This window comes from Pectinophora gossypiella, chromosome 9 (genome assembly GCF_024362695.1).
Source record: "Pectinophora gossypiella chromosome 9, ilPecGoss1.1, whole genome shotgun sequence".
In the NCBI taxonomy this organism is placed as follows: Eukaryota; Metazoa; Arthropoda; class Insecta; order Lepidoptera; family Gelechiidae; genus Pectinophora; species Pectinophora gossypiella.
Window position 1 is genome coordinate 5,173,134 of NC_065412.1, and position 19,575 is coordinate 5,192,708.

The 19,575-nt window shown below is 37.7% G+C and overlaps 1 protein-coding gene across 10 annotated transcripts in view; it reads left to right on the plus strand.

The window, feature by feature from the left end:
* LOC126369855 (uncharacterized) overlaps window positions 1–19,575 on the plus strand; it is a 117,758-nt gene that overhangs the window by 18,463 nt on the left and 79,720 nt on the right. The window contains exon 1 of one of the 10 annotated variants that reach the window (XM_050014435.1): window positions 16,132–16,455. The exons of the other annotated variants lie outside the window; for them this stretch is intronic. Within the exon in view, the coding sequence (XP_049870392.1) occupies window positions 16,399–16,455 (57 nt within the window). The 5' untranslated portion in view covers window positions 16,132–16,398. Of the gene's footprint in view, window positions 1–16,131; window positions 16,456–19,575 lie in introns of those variants that run through there. 10 annotated transcript variants of the gene reach the window in all.

The window sequence follows — 19,575 nt, forward strand, 5'->3', positions numbered from 1 at the left end:
ATGGTCTGCTATAAAAGGATAAACTCGGATTCCGCCATGATGACTAAGGGATCATCATCTCCCTAGCTTTATCCCGTTTTTCACAAAGTCCGCTTACCTAACCTGAAGATTTGACAGGTTTTTACAGAAGCGACTGCCTGTCTGACCTTCCAACCCGCGAAGGAAAAACCAGCCCAATACAGGTTAGGTCACATACCTCCAAAAATGCATTTCTCAGCAATGTCGGTTTCCTCACGATGCGATGTTTTCCTTCACCGCAGAGCACTTGATAATAATTTATGATCCAAACATGAATTCGAAAACAAATTCGACAATCATTGGTTTAGGCCTGTGCTTGATTCGAATCTGCGACCTCAAAGTGAGAGGCAAACGTTCTACCAACTGAGCTGCGTAAGGGATGATGTTCTGTTTTACATGATTTAGGTTTGACTGACACTTTATAATGCTTAGTGTTTTACGGGACTAAAGTTTCGCATTGTCATTTCAAATACAATCAGCAGTTTCCGGAATAATATACGCGCATATAATTTAGATTTATATTTCTAGTTATGTTAATATAATGTGTCTTTCTGGAAGTAAAATATTTATAACAGACGGTTTCAGAAGAGTACGCTGATTTACATATTATATTCCGTTGTTAAAACCTGACTTGTGTGGACAACAACCTCACGATTACTAGATTTTACAATATCCCGTGGCTTTTTTAGCTCTTTTGACTTTAACGCACGGCATTAATACATGACTTAGAATTTTTTCATGCTCACACATGACGCTATTTTATCCAGACTATTCCAGACGGGTATAATTACAGGCTCAGTAACTATTACCTACTAGAGGTTTGGTAGCGTCACAAGTCACCAAAAGCCATTATATTGCGGGTCTTTTTGCAACTCTACTTTTGTTAACACCTTTTTGTGTCTTAAAATATTATTATGATGTTCAGGGTAGGAATTTAAGTACGCGTGTCATAGTACTAAACATGGTTGCTCGTGTCAGGTAAAATTGTGTTCAACTTTGCTATAGGCAATAAAGGTCCATAAACTTTAGTAGCAAACAATAGGGTAGTTTTCTACTAATCAAATCAGTTACTTTTTACTAAACGTCAAAACACGAAGTTACCATGGAATTTGTATGAAAAAGCAATACGTGACATATTGTCGCACTTATTATTACATTTTTCATTATTAAAACTCATAAATAAGTTATGTAAATAGAAAAAGAAAATATTTTTTGTCACCTTTAGAACTGCCTTTTTTTGTAATTAGAATTTCATAATTTATCTTTGACTTAGTAAACTACTCAATTGTGCATTTCAAACACTCATCATCACCAGCCCATTAACGTCCCTACTGCTGGGGCACGGGCCTTCCCTATGGATGGAACACTAAGTTGTATTATATACCAATAAGTTTCTATGTAATAGACTATAGATTACACTAAGTGCTGTAGTGATCAAAATACGTCAAGTGAACTCGCAAAAGGGCTTAGACATGTTACCTGCAACTTTCGACTCCCTTTCACCGAACTTGCATCTACCCCATTGGAGATTGGTGCACAATTCAGTCTGTCTGTCGAGCAATCTGCAGGCTAAGGTGCGTCTTTAATGGCTGTAGAATAGAAACTCTCCGAATTTATGTTTGCAACACTTTTGCAGTCGGTTGTATAAGAGTTGCACATGCGCAATATCGAGCATATTTTATTCATAATTTGAATTTGGAAGTGTACGAAACTTTTAATGTTATTTCCTTTTAGTTTTTTTTGACGTGACTTTGTAGATTTGCCGCAGATGGCATTAACTACTTGGCCGGAGATGTTATTCCCATTCTGTACTTGGTTGTTTCTAAATTTGTTTTATTAATTATTGAAGGTAACAGTATCTACATTATTGATGAATAGAATATTTGATATACCGCCTACTTATTTAATCAACATAAACAAATGTAACATGAACATGTTGGTCTGTTTTATTTTTTTACAGAGTCATTCTGTGTCTATGTTCTAGCATAACTGCTCTAATTGCTTTGCAAACGCTTTATATGTTTTAATACTTCTCTAGTACTTTTACTTAAGTACATATATAAGCGGTAAGCCTCCGTGGCCTCCGTAGTCCAGTGGTTTGAGCGTTTGGCTCACGATCCGGAGGTCCTGGGTACGGATCCCGGCGGGGACATATCACAAAAATCACTTTGTGATCCCTAGTTTGGTTAGGACATTACAGGCTGATCACCTGATTGTCTGAATGAAAGATGATCCGTGATTCGGAAGGCACGTTAAGCCATTGGTCCCGGTTACTACTTACTGATGCAAGTTAGTAGTCGTTACATGAGCCATGTCGGTTCAATATTAACCCTGACACCAGGGTTGATGGGGTTCGTAATTCGCCTCACAACCCACACGATATAAGAAGAAGAGCGGTAGGTACTTAAGTAAAATTTATAGAAAAGCACATCTTTTCTCCTCTAGGTCCAGCCCTTATACCATTTCACGTTTGTTGTGTTAAATTGCGATTCGTGATCGGAGTACTAACTAATGGGCGATGTTATTTATTACACTCTATTAGCCTTTCTGTTCCTCGCGAGTTAATGTTAGATCTCTCTTTGATTGCTAGTAACAACCAATTTACACCCTATAACATTGTCACAGATGGAAATTTTATATAACGGTTGGTAGACGTCGTACATGAATCTTCCGCCCGCAGTATTCAATATCCTAAGTATGTAGACATCATAATATACTAATAATAATAATAATAAGTATATGTATAATAGTGGGTAACAAGCCAGTTAACCGTGAAATGATGTAAACCTCATTGGTTGGCATCCTCCTTCCAAAGTTCTGGCTGATTACATTTGGATTTCATTCTTAATTCAAATTATTTATAATAAAGTTCTCTTTTTGGCTTTTCTCATCCGTATTCACAAAGCAAGTTTCTTACAAAGATAATACCTATGCGTTTTAAATCTTCATTCCATTCTGCTCGAAGTTGGGACTTTTGACTTACTTAAATAGGTACTTATATCATATTTTACTTTTGATAAGTTCTTATAAAACCAAGTTTTAATACACATTTGGCTATTATTATAACAATATTATTTTGACCTGGCTGCATTTTTCGTTAGCTGTTTTAAAATTTTATGACTAATTATACTAACTAATATTCTGCCAAGATATCTATGAATATTAATACTACTTACGAGCCTGTTAAAATATTCCATATTGATTGGCAAATCCTTTCACTATGAAAAATACCATTGAATCGAGAGAAAAAGTTGAAGCGATTAAGTATCTATAAATATTCAAAACGATAGAAAGTTTAATAGTTGAAACAAACAACGTCAAATTGATGTAAAACACAGAATGTAATAATAGTAAAAGTAGTAGTAAAAGCTCAAGGAGACAATCTTTGAAATAATTATGATATAACAAAGCGAATTATGAGTTGTAAGAACCTTATGAGAAGAGCTAACATCAAGCAACAGAGTAGTATTAATAAAATTTATAAGACCCATGAAAAATTAAATAATAGCATTAAGTATCCCGTTTTTTCACAGGGTCCGCTTACCCACCTTGAAGATTTGACAGGTCCGGTTTTTTACAGAAGCGACTGCCTGTCTGACCTTCCAACCCACGAAGAGAAAACCAGCCCAGTACAGGTTCGGTCACATACCTCCGAAAAATGTATTTCTCGGGAATGTGTTCCTCGCGATGTTTTCCTTCACCGCAGAGCACGTGATAATCCCAAACATAAATTCAAAAACACATTCGACAATCATTGGTTTAGGCCAGTGCTGGATTCGAACCTGCGACCTCAAAGTGAGAGGCAACCGTTCTACCAACCGGGCTTCCACGCTTAGGTACTAAGTAAGTTATTGCATTTTAAAATTACGAACTTTACTTACTTATCTTAGAAGGTTGATTTCGATGTCAACAAACATAGAAATATGTAAGTACCTAATTGCACTAATTATAACGTTTGATATGAATTTAGGTAAAGTATGTTTAAAGTATGTGTGTATGTTGTATGTTGTGTGTGTGTGTTGTGTGTGTTTGTTTGTTTGTTGGTTATGTGTTGTTGTTAGTAGCGTGGAAAATGCTGCACCGACAAGAGCATGGCTCTTAAATTGATGATGATGATGTTTAAATAAAATTATTAAGTAATCCGACATAAGCAGACGAACGTAACTACTGAGATTTGAATGATTTTTCGACGTGCGTTGTTCATATAGCGTGACTAATAAGGATTCCCTCACTCGTACATTTGATCGTTTGGATAAGACGTCGCAAGTTGACGTAATGCTATTCATTCTCCCTGGACGATTATGGTCTTGGGTAATTATTAATAGTGATGGGACACGACTGTAGAATACATAAACGCTTCTTCTATCATCTATTATCGTGTGGGTTGTGAGGTGGAATACCAACCCCATCAACCTTGGTGTCAGGGTTTCTATTAAGCCGCCAAAGGCCCCAGATAGGGCCCATGTAACGACTACTAACTTACATAGGTTAGTAACCGGGACCATCGGCTTAACGTGTCTTCCGAAGCACGGATCATCTTACTTTTCGACAATCAGGTGATCAGCCTGTAATGTCACCAAACTAGGTAGCACAAAGTGATTTTCGTGATATGTCCTCACCGGGGTTTAAACCCGGGACTTCTGGATCGTGAGCCCAACGCTCAAACCACTGAATCACGGAGGCCGTCAAATACATACGCTGACTTTATACACTAACTTTGGTACTTATTATTAAGATTGAATAAGTCATTTCCTATTATAAGTTATTATAAGTTTTATTATTTTTTATGATCACCAGACAACACCACATCATATAGCGTATTATAGTATTTCTTTAATATGTTCATTTGTTTACATAAATAGATAATGATAATAAATAATAGTTTGTAAGTATATGACTGGACACTCTTCAGAATTTTGATATAGTCGGTGATATGAGTAGGTAACATAAACATAAACTGCCTATATTCGTCCCACTGCTGGGCACAGGCCTCCCCTCAATCAACCGGAGGGGGTATAGAGCATACTCCACCACGCTGCTCCACTGCGGGTTGGTGGAGGTGTTTTTACGGCTAATAGCCGGGACCAACGGCTTAACGTACCTTCCGAAGCACGGAATCATCTACTTTATCGGACAATCAGGTGATTCAAGCCTGAAAAGCCCTTACCAAACAAAGGACAGTCTCACAAAGTGATTTCGACAATGTCCCCATCGGGAATCGAACCCGGACCTCCAGATCTTGAGCCTAACGCTCTAACCACTAGACCACGAAGGCTGTGATATGAGTAGGTAATAGTCGTTAACAGACGTTATGTTCGTGCAACCTTTTATGTCCTTGAGACGAAACTTTGATATTAGTTGGTTGTGAAAAGCCAATTAAGCCAATATGAGGTACATAATATAAATTTTAATTACCTACCTACATTGAAATTACTTGCATATTAAATTGTACTTATCTCTTTAAAGCTTTATAGGGAGCACTTAAATAAATATTAAAGCTTAACCTTCTAAGAAGTTAAGCCTTTTAAAATACAAATCCCATTGTTTAACTATTACAAATACAAATATATTTCATTGTACACAACATACAGAATAAGTAACTAAGTAACTATTGTGTCTGGAAATCCGATTCTTACGAGGATAAAAGCTCGCAAAAATGTGCAAGAATTGATAATTTGTGTTTCAAAAATAATGGTAAGTACATTCAAATGCAGATGCGGTTCAAATGCGGTATAATAATCAGCGAATAGAGAGAAATTGGGCGTAGAGATGCAGGAAGTAAATAAATAGAGCCCCATCGGTCTGTAAGCTATTACCATTTTTTTTTTACTCATTTTGGATTGGGCTCTCTCATTTGCTAACCTTTAAAATATTCATTACTACAACGATACGAAGCAAATAAACAGGTTTTCATTTCCTAGTGTGATATGGGAGGATCACTTCCGTCACTATACACCAGCCTCGATGCGCCGGGGCGGCGCGGTACGGGTATGCTGCAGTAATTAATTAATTATACAATCAACGCGCACGCATGCGCGCATGGTGCGGCGCCGGAGTGGAGTAAGCTTACGCAACCGGTCGCACGTCGCACTAAGCTCTACACTTGCGTACATTTTTGTACCTCTTAGATTTTTTGTCAAAGAAGCTAAATTGTAATGAACTATTTAGTTTTTATGCAGTAACAGTCTCAGCTGCACTTACCCAATGCCCAACAATAGCTAAAGCTTGAAGAAGCTTTACTTACCTACCTACTGAAGTAGAAGCAATGCAAACCACGGCACTTGTTCTTAATACTGAACACTTAAAGTATTAAACTTATGATTACGGCGGTAAGCTTTGAAATGGGTAGGTATCTGTTAAGTGCGGATAATTAAGCTGTAAAGATCTAAGCGCTTCCTTAGCTACTCGTATTTTACAGCATTATAAAAAGCTTAGGCAGCTTAACTTAGACTAATGGCGCTGATTTATTGATACCAATTAAAGAAGTAAAGTAAGCTAGGGAAAGATCAGTCACTAGCTAATGGCTTCCGCGGTCTAGTGGTTAAAAAAGCGTTGGGTTCACGATCCGGAGGTCCCGGGTTCGAGTCCCGTCCCGAGAAATATCTTTGTGATCCTTAGATTGGATAGAACATTACAGGCTGACTACCCGGGCGAAAGTAAGATGATCCGTGCTTAAAAAGGCACGTTTAGCCGTTGGTCCCGGTCACTACTGAAGTAAGTACCTACGTAGTCGTTACATGAGACATGTTAGGGGTTACGGGCATTTGGCGGCTCAAAAATACCCTAACACCATCACCTCACAATCCACATAGCATTATCGTGTTTCAAAATGGACGAAAAAATACATGTCAATTCCTCCAGCGGACAACGCGCGCCCGTTGTAGAAAATAATGCAAGTTTCACGAAACGGGAACGGATGTTAAATGTACCGTCAATCATAACAAACACTCATTCTGCCCTCCATAAAGGGATGCAACACTACAATTAAGACGTGAACGTCCGTCCAATTGACTGCGCATCACGCGAAACAAACCTTGAACATTTCAAAATTACGACACGCACACGTAAAAGATTGAATTACGATAAAATGTTGGTAAATATTGAATTATTAAAACGCAGCCGCGTGTCGGTTAGCTAACGAGTGCTATAATAACGGAGACGTGCTCTCGTCACGGATTGACGGCTCACCGAATGGGCAGACGAGTCCATTTAATGCTAAATCGTGATTCGATTGAAGTCGCTCGATCATATCTAGCTTCACAAAGGCACAAAAGACGCCTGTGCTTTTGAAGATATTATTCTCATGAAACGGTTTAAATTAACTCGCAAGATATCAATCTTGGGTCGGCGTAAAGTTTGAATTAGAAATTCCTCTGCTGTCGTCTGACGCTACTTCTATGTTGGACTGACAAAATAAAGAATGCTTTCAGCTGCTTCTTCTTCTTCTATCGTGTAGGTTAAGAGGTGGATTACCAACCTCAGCAACCCTGGTGTCAGGGTTATTATTGAGCCGCCAAAGGCCCCTGACATGGCTCATGTTACGATCGCGTGCTTACATCAGTAAGTAGTAACCGGGACCAACGGCTTAAGGAATTCTAAATATTCGGAAAAATAGGCGTGAGTTCACAATCTAACGACTATGTGCCAATTGGGATATTCAGAGGTACATCCATCGCAAGATGAACTTAGTACCCACGCCTCACTGAGCCTCATGTATGTATGTTATATAATATGTAGAAATTCCTGCTATAATTCTCGGGCACGTACCGTCATCCCAGGCGATTAGCTGTCGAGTGCGTCACAGTCGCCGGCGCAGGTTCAATCCCCCGGGAGTGTGCGGAATGTGGTCGCACAGGAAACGGGGAATGACCGCCAGTGTTGTACACTATCGATATTTCAATTAAAACACATAATACCAGGTTCTTACCGCGTTAAACGGTGATATGAGACTCCCGATATTTAACGGTAAGAATCAGATCAAATCAAATATACTTTATTGTACAGAACTAAATTTCAACAATCAGACATAACACATGAATACAGTACAATTTGGGCGGCCTTATTGCTCTAGAGCAACCCGGAACCCGGTAAGAACCCGGTATTATGTGTTTTAATTATGAGAATAACGTCGTAAACCTGAAACAATGTGCTATAGATATTTGTAAAACTACTAAATTTCTATAGATTGATATTGAATATAGTCTACAACGATAGCACTAATACAGCAGACATACTGAAACATGTCGATACTAAAGAAAATGTTAAGTGAATTTTGAATTTAGAAGCGTACTATCGATTACATCGATCGTCTATAAATAGTAAAGCAAGCATTGTCGATATTTTTGCTATTATTTTGGTAGTTTATCATTACCATACCTACTTACTTGCTGATTATCATACGACAATCAATTCTATTGTTTATGGCATGATTATCGATACCTATCGATCTACAACATTATGGACCGCATCGCATTACGCAGTGAGAAACTCGTATGCAGATTGCGAGACTCATTAACTTCACGGAGACGGCTTAAGCCGTCATTGCCCTCAACTTTATGATGATCGCCGAGGAAAGTTAAGGTTAAGCTCCTTGGATTCAATATAAGATTATGCTGATAGGCATTTGTAAAGATAAGCAAGATTTGCTATTGAACGGAACGTATTTACCTAGTATCACTTTTTATATATACATAGAGGTTGTTAAATGGGATAAAAAGAAAACTTAACTCTTTATTTCTTGTATTTATTTGACTTTCTCTAAATACATTTATTATCATTAATTTAAGAGCCACGCTCTTGCCAGTGTAGCATTCTCCATTCTTAGTTTTTCAGTTCCTTATAAGACACGACGTTCGCCTTCTCTTTCATTTGTAAGCTCTTCTTGGTCTTCCCCGTCTTCTCTTGCCTTCTACGAAGTTTAATAAATAAATAAATAAAAATATATAAATCAAATCTAATCGAATGCATTTATTGTACCTCTATAACTATAGGTTAACAAATAGCAGGCTTTATGCTAATAGTATGCATACATCCTCTATAGATTACGTTTTCAGCAGGGTCTGCATGACAACCGCGCCGCGCCGCGCGGATCGCATTATATCTAGCGCTTGGACCATTAACGTTAGGAATGCTTTCTACGTAGATGGACGTCAAACGGCTATTGGTCGAAGCGTTCAATAAATTCGGTTGTCATGCAGACCCGGCAGGTGTACTTACAATAAAATATAAGTGTATATAAGTATGTAATAGATAGATAAGTCATTCATTTGGTCTACAGCCACACATGCATACAATACAAATCAACAACAATACACACTACATACGTACAATATAATAAACACAAACATAATATAGGTGTAGATAAGTACTTATGACTTTGACACGACAATATTCAGATCATTAGTAACACTTTTCGACAAAACGACAATATGTACATGTGATATACATGTACATATTGTCAAAATCGATAAAATGACCGTGACAATATGTTATCACGTTGCGTCTTTAGCCCGGCTGAAATATTCAGTAGTTTTTTTCTTCTTCTCGTGTTAGTACTTCCCTCATTCAGCGCTTATCGCTATCGACCCACTAGGGTCGATTAATTCTTTCAAATATTTTTCCTCTCAGACGACGCCCTGAGCCGAGGTTCGCGCCCAACTGGGCACCCTCAGGCCTGTTGTCTTAAACGTTGTACCGGGTGAGAGCCTTCAGCGCTCCCCATTTGTCCGGCCAAGTAGTTAATGCCATCTGCGGCAAATCTACAATAAGTCACGTCAAAAAAAAAATCGTGTTAGTACTTAAATTGTGCACTTCGTGGCATTTAGTATGTCATGAATGAACAAAGGGGACAAACACGAAGTGGTTTGCTTTAGTGTTTACACGCTTCAAGTAATTTAGGTCCCTCGTTACATAATACGCGTACACTTAGCTTTAAATGTTTTTAGATGTTTGATAACTTTAACTTAGCACAAAGAGTTTTTAGTATGTAACCAGCTTTTAGAAAGATTCACGTATAAGTTGGTAATACCATAGAATAGCTAATAATTATTATACAATGTTTGGTGATGGTCTCAATTACCATAGTTGCGAACGATTATGAGAATCGGCAGTAACAGTGATATAAATCATCATCATCACCATCATCAGCCCATTAATGTCCCCACTGCTGGGGCACGGGCCTTCCCTATGGATGAATGGATAGGGAGATCGGGCCTTAAACCATCACGCCGACCCTGTGCGGATTGATGGTTATTAACGACTGCTAATGCAGCCGGGACCAACGACTTAACGTGCCTTCCGAAACACGGAGAAGCTCGAGATGAAAACATTTTTTTTTTGTGGTCACCCATCCTATGACCGTCCTTTGCGAAAGTTGCTTAACTTCAACAATCGCAGACCGAGCGCGTTTACCGCTGCGCCACCGAGCTCCTCCAGACAAAAATACTAAGAGTGAGTGATAAAAATACTAAGTTTTTAAAAAGTATTAAATTTCGCCTTTATTTTTCAATATGGGATTGGCATGTTACCTCATGGTCAAAATCATACATTTTTGTCATACATAATCGTTTGCAACTTGACTAAGGCCCATGATCAAATCATACATTGAACCATGGTATAAGAAGACCAGGTATGCTCAATCCTATGACAAGCCGCCATTGCTAGCCCATTGATGACGTATGTGTTACCATTAAATTGGTATCTCCAACATTCCAAGGACGTAAATTTTATTATTGAAAATTAAGTGAATTACTATTATTTGTCACACATGCATAAATCATAAAAATTGTACGTAAATCTTTTACTAAAAGTTCAATATTTCCTTGCAAAGTGAATTGAAAACATTGGACGAAGGTAATTTAGGACGAAATGGCAACACAGGGTCAGATGACGTCAGCTGGGCTAACCTTGAAATGCTAGCTGTCAGTTTTGGGCATACCTGGTCTGCTTATACCATGCATTGAACTGATTACTTTTTGCCAGTATCAAATTTCATTTGACACCTACACTGCACACTTCAACAGAATTTACGCAGCGTAGTGTACAAACATTAAAAAACTATTGTTTAGCGACAGGAAACAACTATTGCACTCAGGAAAGCTGCATGCGATTGCTAGTGCATAACACAGACGACATAACACACTAGTTTCGCAAACAAAACACTGTGCAGTCGGAAATAAATAACTATAGAATCGTATAATACCTACTTGTCATAAAACAAAGGTACTTAACAGTATGCTGTAGCATAGAATAAGGAACAATACTACGTATAACAGCTACTCTCCACTTCCCACCAGCGTTTGAGCTAGGTTTACCTCCCCCCCCCCCCCCTCGGACATAGTTTAGACTTGAATCACACATTGACGTTTATGATGTTTGTTTGTTTGTTTGTTTGTATACTCTTTATTGCTTTGGAATACAAAGAAAATTTACATATAATTTATCATTAGATAAAGCATAGGCGAGCTCCTAATGTGTGTGTGACGTCTGTGTAAAACGAGGTAATTTGTATGAAGTGTCCGAGGTGTGGTTTTAGTAACAATGCAAATGACTCCACCATCATTGGAAATGCAGTAAGTTTTGTTTAGAGTTTTAGTATACTTAGTATTTTTTCTTTCTTTCTTTCTTTCATATTTTACCTCTCCAAATAGACTAGAACTTCAAGATTTGTTATTTCTGTAATCTCTACCGTTCTGCTCTGCTTCGATTAGTTTTACCAATTTCCTTGTAGAGCACAAAGCGTTTAAATTCATCTCATCATCATCTCAGGCGTTTACATCTTTATCAGATGATTCAAACAGCGTTTCTGTGGCAGCTTTTAAAATGGCTGTAAAGTCCGATGCGAGAGCGACAGCAGCGGCCGCACGACATGCATCAATACTAAAATAAATACTACTAAATTCATCTATACTTATTTAACTAATACCTCTTCTATTTTAATCACCTATGTAAATCTAAAAATACTTATCTTTACTATATATTCAATCTTTGTTATCGAATCATGAATAATATTGAATTAACATGAAGCGAAAGAAACGTCATTGCTTTCAACCTTTCCTTTTTCTCGTAATAACCTTCAAAATCAGGTTATGCTAATGCCATTATATCAATTTAGCATTAGCTAAGTATTACACTTATAATATTATAAGTATTACACACGTCAACGTGTCACGAAATCACTTTACGTTTTATTACCGACTATTTACTTCGAGTTTGCTGCTCGAGTAGGTTCAAAATTCAAACATAATAATCTTAACTTTTACTTTCAAATTACTGTACAATTTGGCATCACGCACTGAAATAAGTATTTTGCCATTATTTTTTGTAATGTGAGCTATGTTTGTTGTACGGTCACGAGTACTAATATGTAGGTATACACTTTGAAACCATGTCACATTAACTATTATGACAATAAACCGTAAGTCTCATTTAATGTCAAATATGATAGTGCGGCAGGGTTCTAAAGTGGGTACATGATATTGCTTATGACTGTACATGTTTGCACACAAATAAATAACATCTTACAAGAAATCGGAGGCCTAATTATGCGCGTCCGCTTCTATACTTACCTACTGACATTATAGAAATCCTAACCTATGATTGGTTGAAACTGATAACTCCTGTAAATTAAATGTTATTTCAGCCAATCACTGGATAGGATTCTGCGAATGTAGAACTGTGTTTCAAGAACACCCCTCAGTAGTCCCAATCGGGCTTATCATCGAAATAACGGGTCTAACATTCATTACTCATTTAATTAAAGATGATTAAATATGACATGATTCTCCCGTGATTTGCAGACAAGCATATTATGGCAATAAAATAATAATAATATTTAACATTATAGCGCTAGCGATAATCTGCATCCAATTTAATTTCAATACTAATAAACGTGACAATATTTCTTAAAAATTTGCAATACGTGCATGAGAAATGTGCTCAGCAGAATGGAATACCTAAAGTGGTAAGGCTTGTTTGTTTATACAGGCTGTTAGTGACATCGTAACGAAACCTTTGAGGGGTGATTCAGACCATGATTTTGAGTGTATATCAAGTGAAATTATGCGTCGCAAAAGTATGGAACTGAAAATCATTTTAAAAAAGCCCTTAAAAGTAAGCAAGTACTAAAAATTAATTCAAATTTTCAGGAATTTTCCGACAGGAAATTCCACTCATCTCTCTCAGTATTCGTTACGATGTCACTCACACCCTGTACAGCATACGTGAGAAAACAAATAACTTAAAATTGTAACTATAATTATGAAATTGTACGTATTGCATTGGCGTGAATGACGCAATAAGACTTACACTGTAGGCCTCTAAGAAGTGACCACTAATACAACAAAGACGAACAAGTATCAATGGAGCGAGGCAGCAGTGTTGCAACTTATTTGGTACCTTCTTGATTTCCTTGACATTTGGAGTATTCGTATCACGATCCACGACTCCCTTCTACAGCCAGCATTTGTTATTGTTAGTACATTAAGTAAGTGCGATTAATTGTTCTTTGAAAGACAGAAAATACTTAGTAGGAACTTAACTGTGTACGGAAGCAAAATGAAAGATCCAATATACGCTTACATCAAGACCATGGCCAGTATGAGTACGGTCACGAGCATTAATATGTATACACTTTGGTACCATGTCACATTAACTTTTTTGACAAATTGAACTGTAAGTCTCACTAAATGTTAAATATGTTAGTGCAACAGAGTCCTAAAGTGGGTACATTATATTGCTCATGACTGTACCTTAGTTTTTAGTCTAAGTAAGTGCCCTACAAAGGCGGTAATAACGAATTTCGCATATATTTTATTAAAAAATATATATTAACAGTAGATACCCTTTGGTGGCTCAATAGTTACCTTGACACCAAAGTCATTGACCTCGAAGAAAAAGAACAGTAGATATTAAACTAATTACTAAAACATCATCTATACACCTCATCCGTGTAATAGGTAAACAAAACATAGGTAAGTACCCTTAGTTAAGTATGTTATGGATTTAATTGCGGCTATGGCGGCTATAAAATAAATAATTATAGTTTCGCGGGTTCACTGTGTCTCAGTCTCAACTATAATTCAAAAAACATTGCACTTTACTGCGATTTAAATTGTTGAAATACCTGTCAATAAAAGTATAGACCACAAGAGAGAGGTCTCTTGGACTCTACTATTAGGGCCCTGTCTCACTAGGACGTCATGGTCGCGCCATCATGGTCACCAACAAAATGTAAGCAGTTGAGGACCTAGGTCATTTGTAGCGCAATCGATTTGTTGCTGGCAATTGAATACCGAATAATTTCCCGTTGCTGGCGTGATGGTGTCGTAATGAGATAGGAACCTTAAGCGAAGTGGGTATTACATGTCTCAAGGTGAGTGAATTTTTGTGTAAAGTATTACAATGTTCACGGGGAAAAAATCTATACAGATTTAGTCGAAATGTGATTTTCAAGAATTTCTCTTGGGTCTGAAGACTTTTTTTTGTTCTTCAACGTTCTACCAAAGTTTGTCCAAACTGCAACTGCAACTGAAATATTTTTTATCAAAATAAAGTAAGTATTATACCTTACAGTGGTAAACATAGTTTATTATGTACACTTTGAAGTAAACGTTCCAGTTACAGTCCTTTGCCAGTTATAGGTTATCGTATAGACAAAACTGCACCCTTTTCGCAGAACGCCTTGACTTAGTTCAACAAATCGAGCTTAGTACGCTAGTCAAAATGTCAAAAGTGTATTTAGTTTTGCTAGTCATACACTTCTAATTTAATAGAATACCGTGAAAATCATTATAAGTAATCGAATTCAAATGTGACCGTGTTGAGGTCAATAACACTATTAAGTTTAGTATCTATAGGCACTTAACAGCAATGAACAGATGCTGTTTTGAATCTACCAGCTTCACCTCAATTCGCAATCACATAATGCAATGTGCAAATTGCAATTGGTCATAGATTGAAAAACATGTCTACTGCCTAAAAAAGTAACGGTAACGGAACTTAGATGCCGTGTAGTATAGTTATGGAAAATTACAGTCAAAACGAAATAGACGTGACTGTACGAGAGTATTTGGTGTTCAATCGTTGCGGACATGAATTGGCCGTGTGCCAAACTCAGTGATTGAATAACTATAACCAATATAATAAAATTGCAGCATTGCGAAAAAGCAGGGTCACGTAAACAGTATGATAAAAGAATCTAGATAAAGAAAATAACAAAAGGTAGGTACTAGAAGTTCAAAGAATAATAGCTGAACATAAAAGGCAGAATCAGTCAGACTCATTTTTCCCATGTCAAGCTTTACTTTACTTTCCACCGTATAAGGGATTCGTTCACATAGTTTTTGCTTGTTTGTTGGTGTGCTCGACCGTTTGAGACAATCATAATAATGAAGTCACACGAACAACGACGAGCTATTCTTTTCGAATTTTAGAAAAAGTGTGAGAACGCCTTCTGATTACGCCGCTTTTCTTTTACTAACAAGTTATGTAATTTGATGTATGAACGCAGGCTTTACACGATACACGTGTAAGAACGGGAATTTTAATTACTTGCTTAAAATTAAAAATAATCTAGCCACTAGCGTTTAAGCACCTCTTTATGCATTATAAACTCCTTATTTTTTTTAAAGGAGTCATCAGCGTGGAACAATTTACTTACAAAAAAGCAAGAACTATGCAAAAACTAATTATTATACTAGTGTGCATAGAGTTGGGTAATAGTAAACCACTTTATTACTGTACGTAACTTTATAATTTCCCAGTAAGTGGGCTGTTTAATTTAAGCGTCGTGGAGAAAGATACAATTTCTTGGTGAGCGAACACATTTGTGTCAAGTGCCCTTTCGTAGAAGCATCCTCGAGTTCCTATACATTTTATGTGACTCTGCTCGAGACGGCGAAGGCGGCGTAACAAATGTCAAAACAGTACCTCTAGAAGGGACATGCGCAGTGGGGCCGCGATCAATGCACCCCGAGTGCGCGCGCCACCCTCGCACGTCGCCGTCTCCTCGCCGCGCTATTACGCAGTTCACAAAAACATCGTCTGAAAAACCTAGCTCGCTCATCGTGTGCCCTTGGGGGACAAAAACTAATCACGGTATTCGCCAGTTAGTGTCCAAATCCTCGGCGCGAGTGTTCGACTCCGCCGGTGTTGGTGATTGAGCTCGTTAAGCGGCCCACGCACCTCGGCCTCGCAGACTTGCATTCGCGCATTCAGTATAGCGTGACTCATCGGATTGTCCCGGAGATTTCGATCGTGAATATCGCTACGATAGTGTTTTTTGGAGTGTTTGGTGCGAGTGGCTTGTCGGATGCCGGCGTGCCGGCCGCGTGTGGTATGAGGCCTCGCCCGGCCCGCGAGTGAGCCACGCTAGCAGCAGGGATGGACGAAGCCACCGGCATCTTCTATGACGACGACGCCGAAGCTCAGTGCGATATGGTAGGTCTCACTTCCCCGCTCACACCTCACCTACAATATCTAACCTTGGCAAAAACCTTGCCACACGATCTAGTGATTGCATTTGTATTACCTATGTAAAATAAAAATCATATAATGGTACCTATAAGTAGTTTTTGGTATAATATTCTATGTCTATAACCAGTCTGTTATATAACAAACTTCAAAATATTATGTGCACAAAATGGACGAACCTAGGTTTCTCTGTGATGTAAGAAAATTTTTGAGTTTGTACAAGCCTAAACACGATATGTTCGTTATAAATGTTCCTGTGATATTGAATATACTTGTACCTATTTCTGATAATTCTAGAACAAAAACGGAATTAGACGGTGTTCTAAGGTTCTTTGTCGTCAGCCGCCATGTAAATACATACCAGCTGTGGAATTATTAACACAACCACTTATTTTAAATTTAAGTTTCTAATTATTTAAGTGAAGTACGTCTACCCTTCACATAAGAGACACTAACGAGAACTAATTTTAATTCCGCGTCGTATTTTGTTTTCACATTAAAATAAATCTTGTCTAACCTGAGCTTACAGCGTGTAAAACAACTTCTGTAATCTCCTTAGGTTTGACAGTAAGGATTTAAACTGCGGTTGCAAATCCACCTGTAACACTGGTCGTGGACAACCAATGAGCTATTATAACTGCCACCAAGCTAGTTGCGTGCTAAGTTAAGAGCGAAATCGCATACTCTGCGATAAGCCCAATGACATGATCAAGGAATGTTTAAAGAAGCCAACTAGTCATTAATTAGAATATACCCTCGGCTAATTGGCAGTTTGGAATTAATTACTCAAAGAATTGCTCAAATTATTACAATTAAGTAAGTGTGGTTACAGCAGCTTCGCTCAATGCAACTTAAATTTCGTGAGTACTACGCAGTAAACGTTTACTTTTTATTACGCCATCTTCTACAATTATTACAGTATGCTCGGTTTCAATTATATTTTTTGCGTTATTCTATCATCGTACAGGTAATAACCGTCCGCTTTTACTTTTACAATTTTAGTTTTTATGGAATTTTTCTATGACTTTAAGGGGACACACAAATTTTCCTCTGCGGATCTATTTTCAACTCGATTGTACTTTCTAATTGTTCTATTGTAACGCTGGCCCTATTAATTCTGAACACCACAATACAAGACACAATTAGCCAATTATTTGAGACATAATCAACGATAAATCACGGTGATAGATTTTTTCGAGATAACATCATCTGTCTTAAGGTACAGCGGCGGTTAGAAAAACTTATTATTCTAAAGAGAAAGCAGACAATAGGCGCAGGCGCGAGGTGGAAAATTAATCTTCATCATGTCAGGTGGCAAATAAAGAGCACCATTCTCTCAGTTTGTGATGATGTTGAGTTACTCAAGGCGAACGGCTAGAGCAAATGAACTTCGTAGAATTTGCATATAGGCCAGACAGACGCAATAGAGCTAAGCGGCATGGGCTTCTTAGGTCTTTTTCTTACAATCAAGCAAGACTTACCTAAACAGCTTTTGAGATACTTTTCATGTGGCTTTTCAGTTTTCTTGTTCGATTATAAAAAAACTGACTGCAAATTTTTGTAGTGAAAAAAATCACTAAGTAAAAATCACAATGTATAAATCACTAAGTACCCGTCGCGTTTGATTCTTTGGGCCTCCTACTTGGAACCAGGCCCAAACTTTTAATTTAGGTACTCATATCTAGATAAGTACAGATACAAGTAAGTACTCTATTTGTCCATGCCTTGTCCTTGTTTGAACTTCACTGTCTAGCCACTTATGGGATTACGGCTGACTGGCCACTGTTGCCTTTCAATTAGGTACTATAGAGAAAGCAAATGCGATTGGTTAAACGAAGGTTATGTGTAATGGGCGGTAAAACCAACAGGTGCTTATAACTTTATAAATGTTTAATAAATGGGTTATTCAAAGCAATAACACAAATTTTGATGGCGAAATTTTTTGTTAATGATCTCCTTATCGTGTGGGTTATGAGGTGGATAACCAACCTCATCAACCCTGGTGTCAGGGTTATTATTGAGCTGCCAAAGGCCCCTGACATGGCTCATGTAACGACTACATATTTACATCAGTAAGTAGGAACTGGGATCTACAGGTTAACGTGGCTTCTGAAGCACGGATCATCTTATAGTCGGACAATCAGGTGATCAGCCTGTAATGTCCTAACCAAAATAGGGATCACAAAGTGATTTTTGTGATATGTCCCCACCGGGATTCGAACTCAGGGCCTCCGGTTCGTGATACCAACGCTCAACCACTGGACCACAGAGGCCGTGTGGTTAACAATAAAGCGACAAAATTTGCGCATTGAGTGGGTGACCTTTCTGTTGATAGAAGCGAACTAGGTCCTTATCTGAAGCCAAATCAAATTAAATCATCTCAATCACATACTTTTTGCACACAAACAATACCTACAATCATTTAGTTACAGGACAAATGCCTTATAGCTCCGAAGCAATTTCTTCCAGGCAACCACTACCAGGAATCAGCCACAAAAACTTAGATGCAACAACAACGGTTAATATGGCTAAAAAAAACTGACTGCATTTTTTTTAAGGGAAATTACTAAGTACCCGTCGCGTTAATTTCTTTGAGCCTAGAAGCCTTATTATATTCCGAAAAAAAAATCACTCAAATGTATCAAGAAACGTTTTACATTCATCTTTGACCTAGACAAGTCATGTTGCGAACAATAATCTGTTTTTCACCTGATAATTTCAGGGATAAGTTCCATTGTCTACCGGTTGCATCGAACGTTTCGTGGTCGTGCAATTAATATGACTATTGTATTCTTGATTATGGTTCTCCGGTGTATCTATGACAGAGTGTGGAACTGTTAAATTATGGTTTGAGCTCTGGAGAGTACAATTACTTCATTATAATCCGTAAGAAATGGGCTTCGTAATTCTATTCCATTGTTTTTTTTATTCTTATTTCATATTTCTAACCTTACCTATTCTAAGTTTATTAATAATCTATTTTAAAAGCTGTTGCAAATAAGCTAAATATAATGACGATTATGCAAGGTTTTTAGTCCAATAATAAATTAATTAATTATGCCTTCAAGGTCTGTCTATTCTAATCTA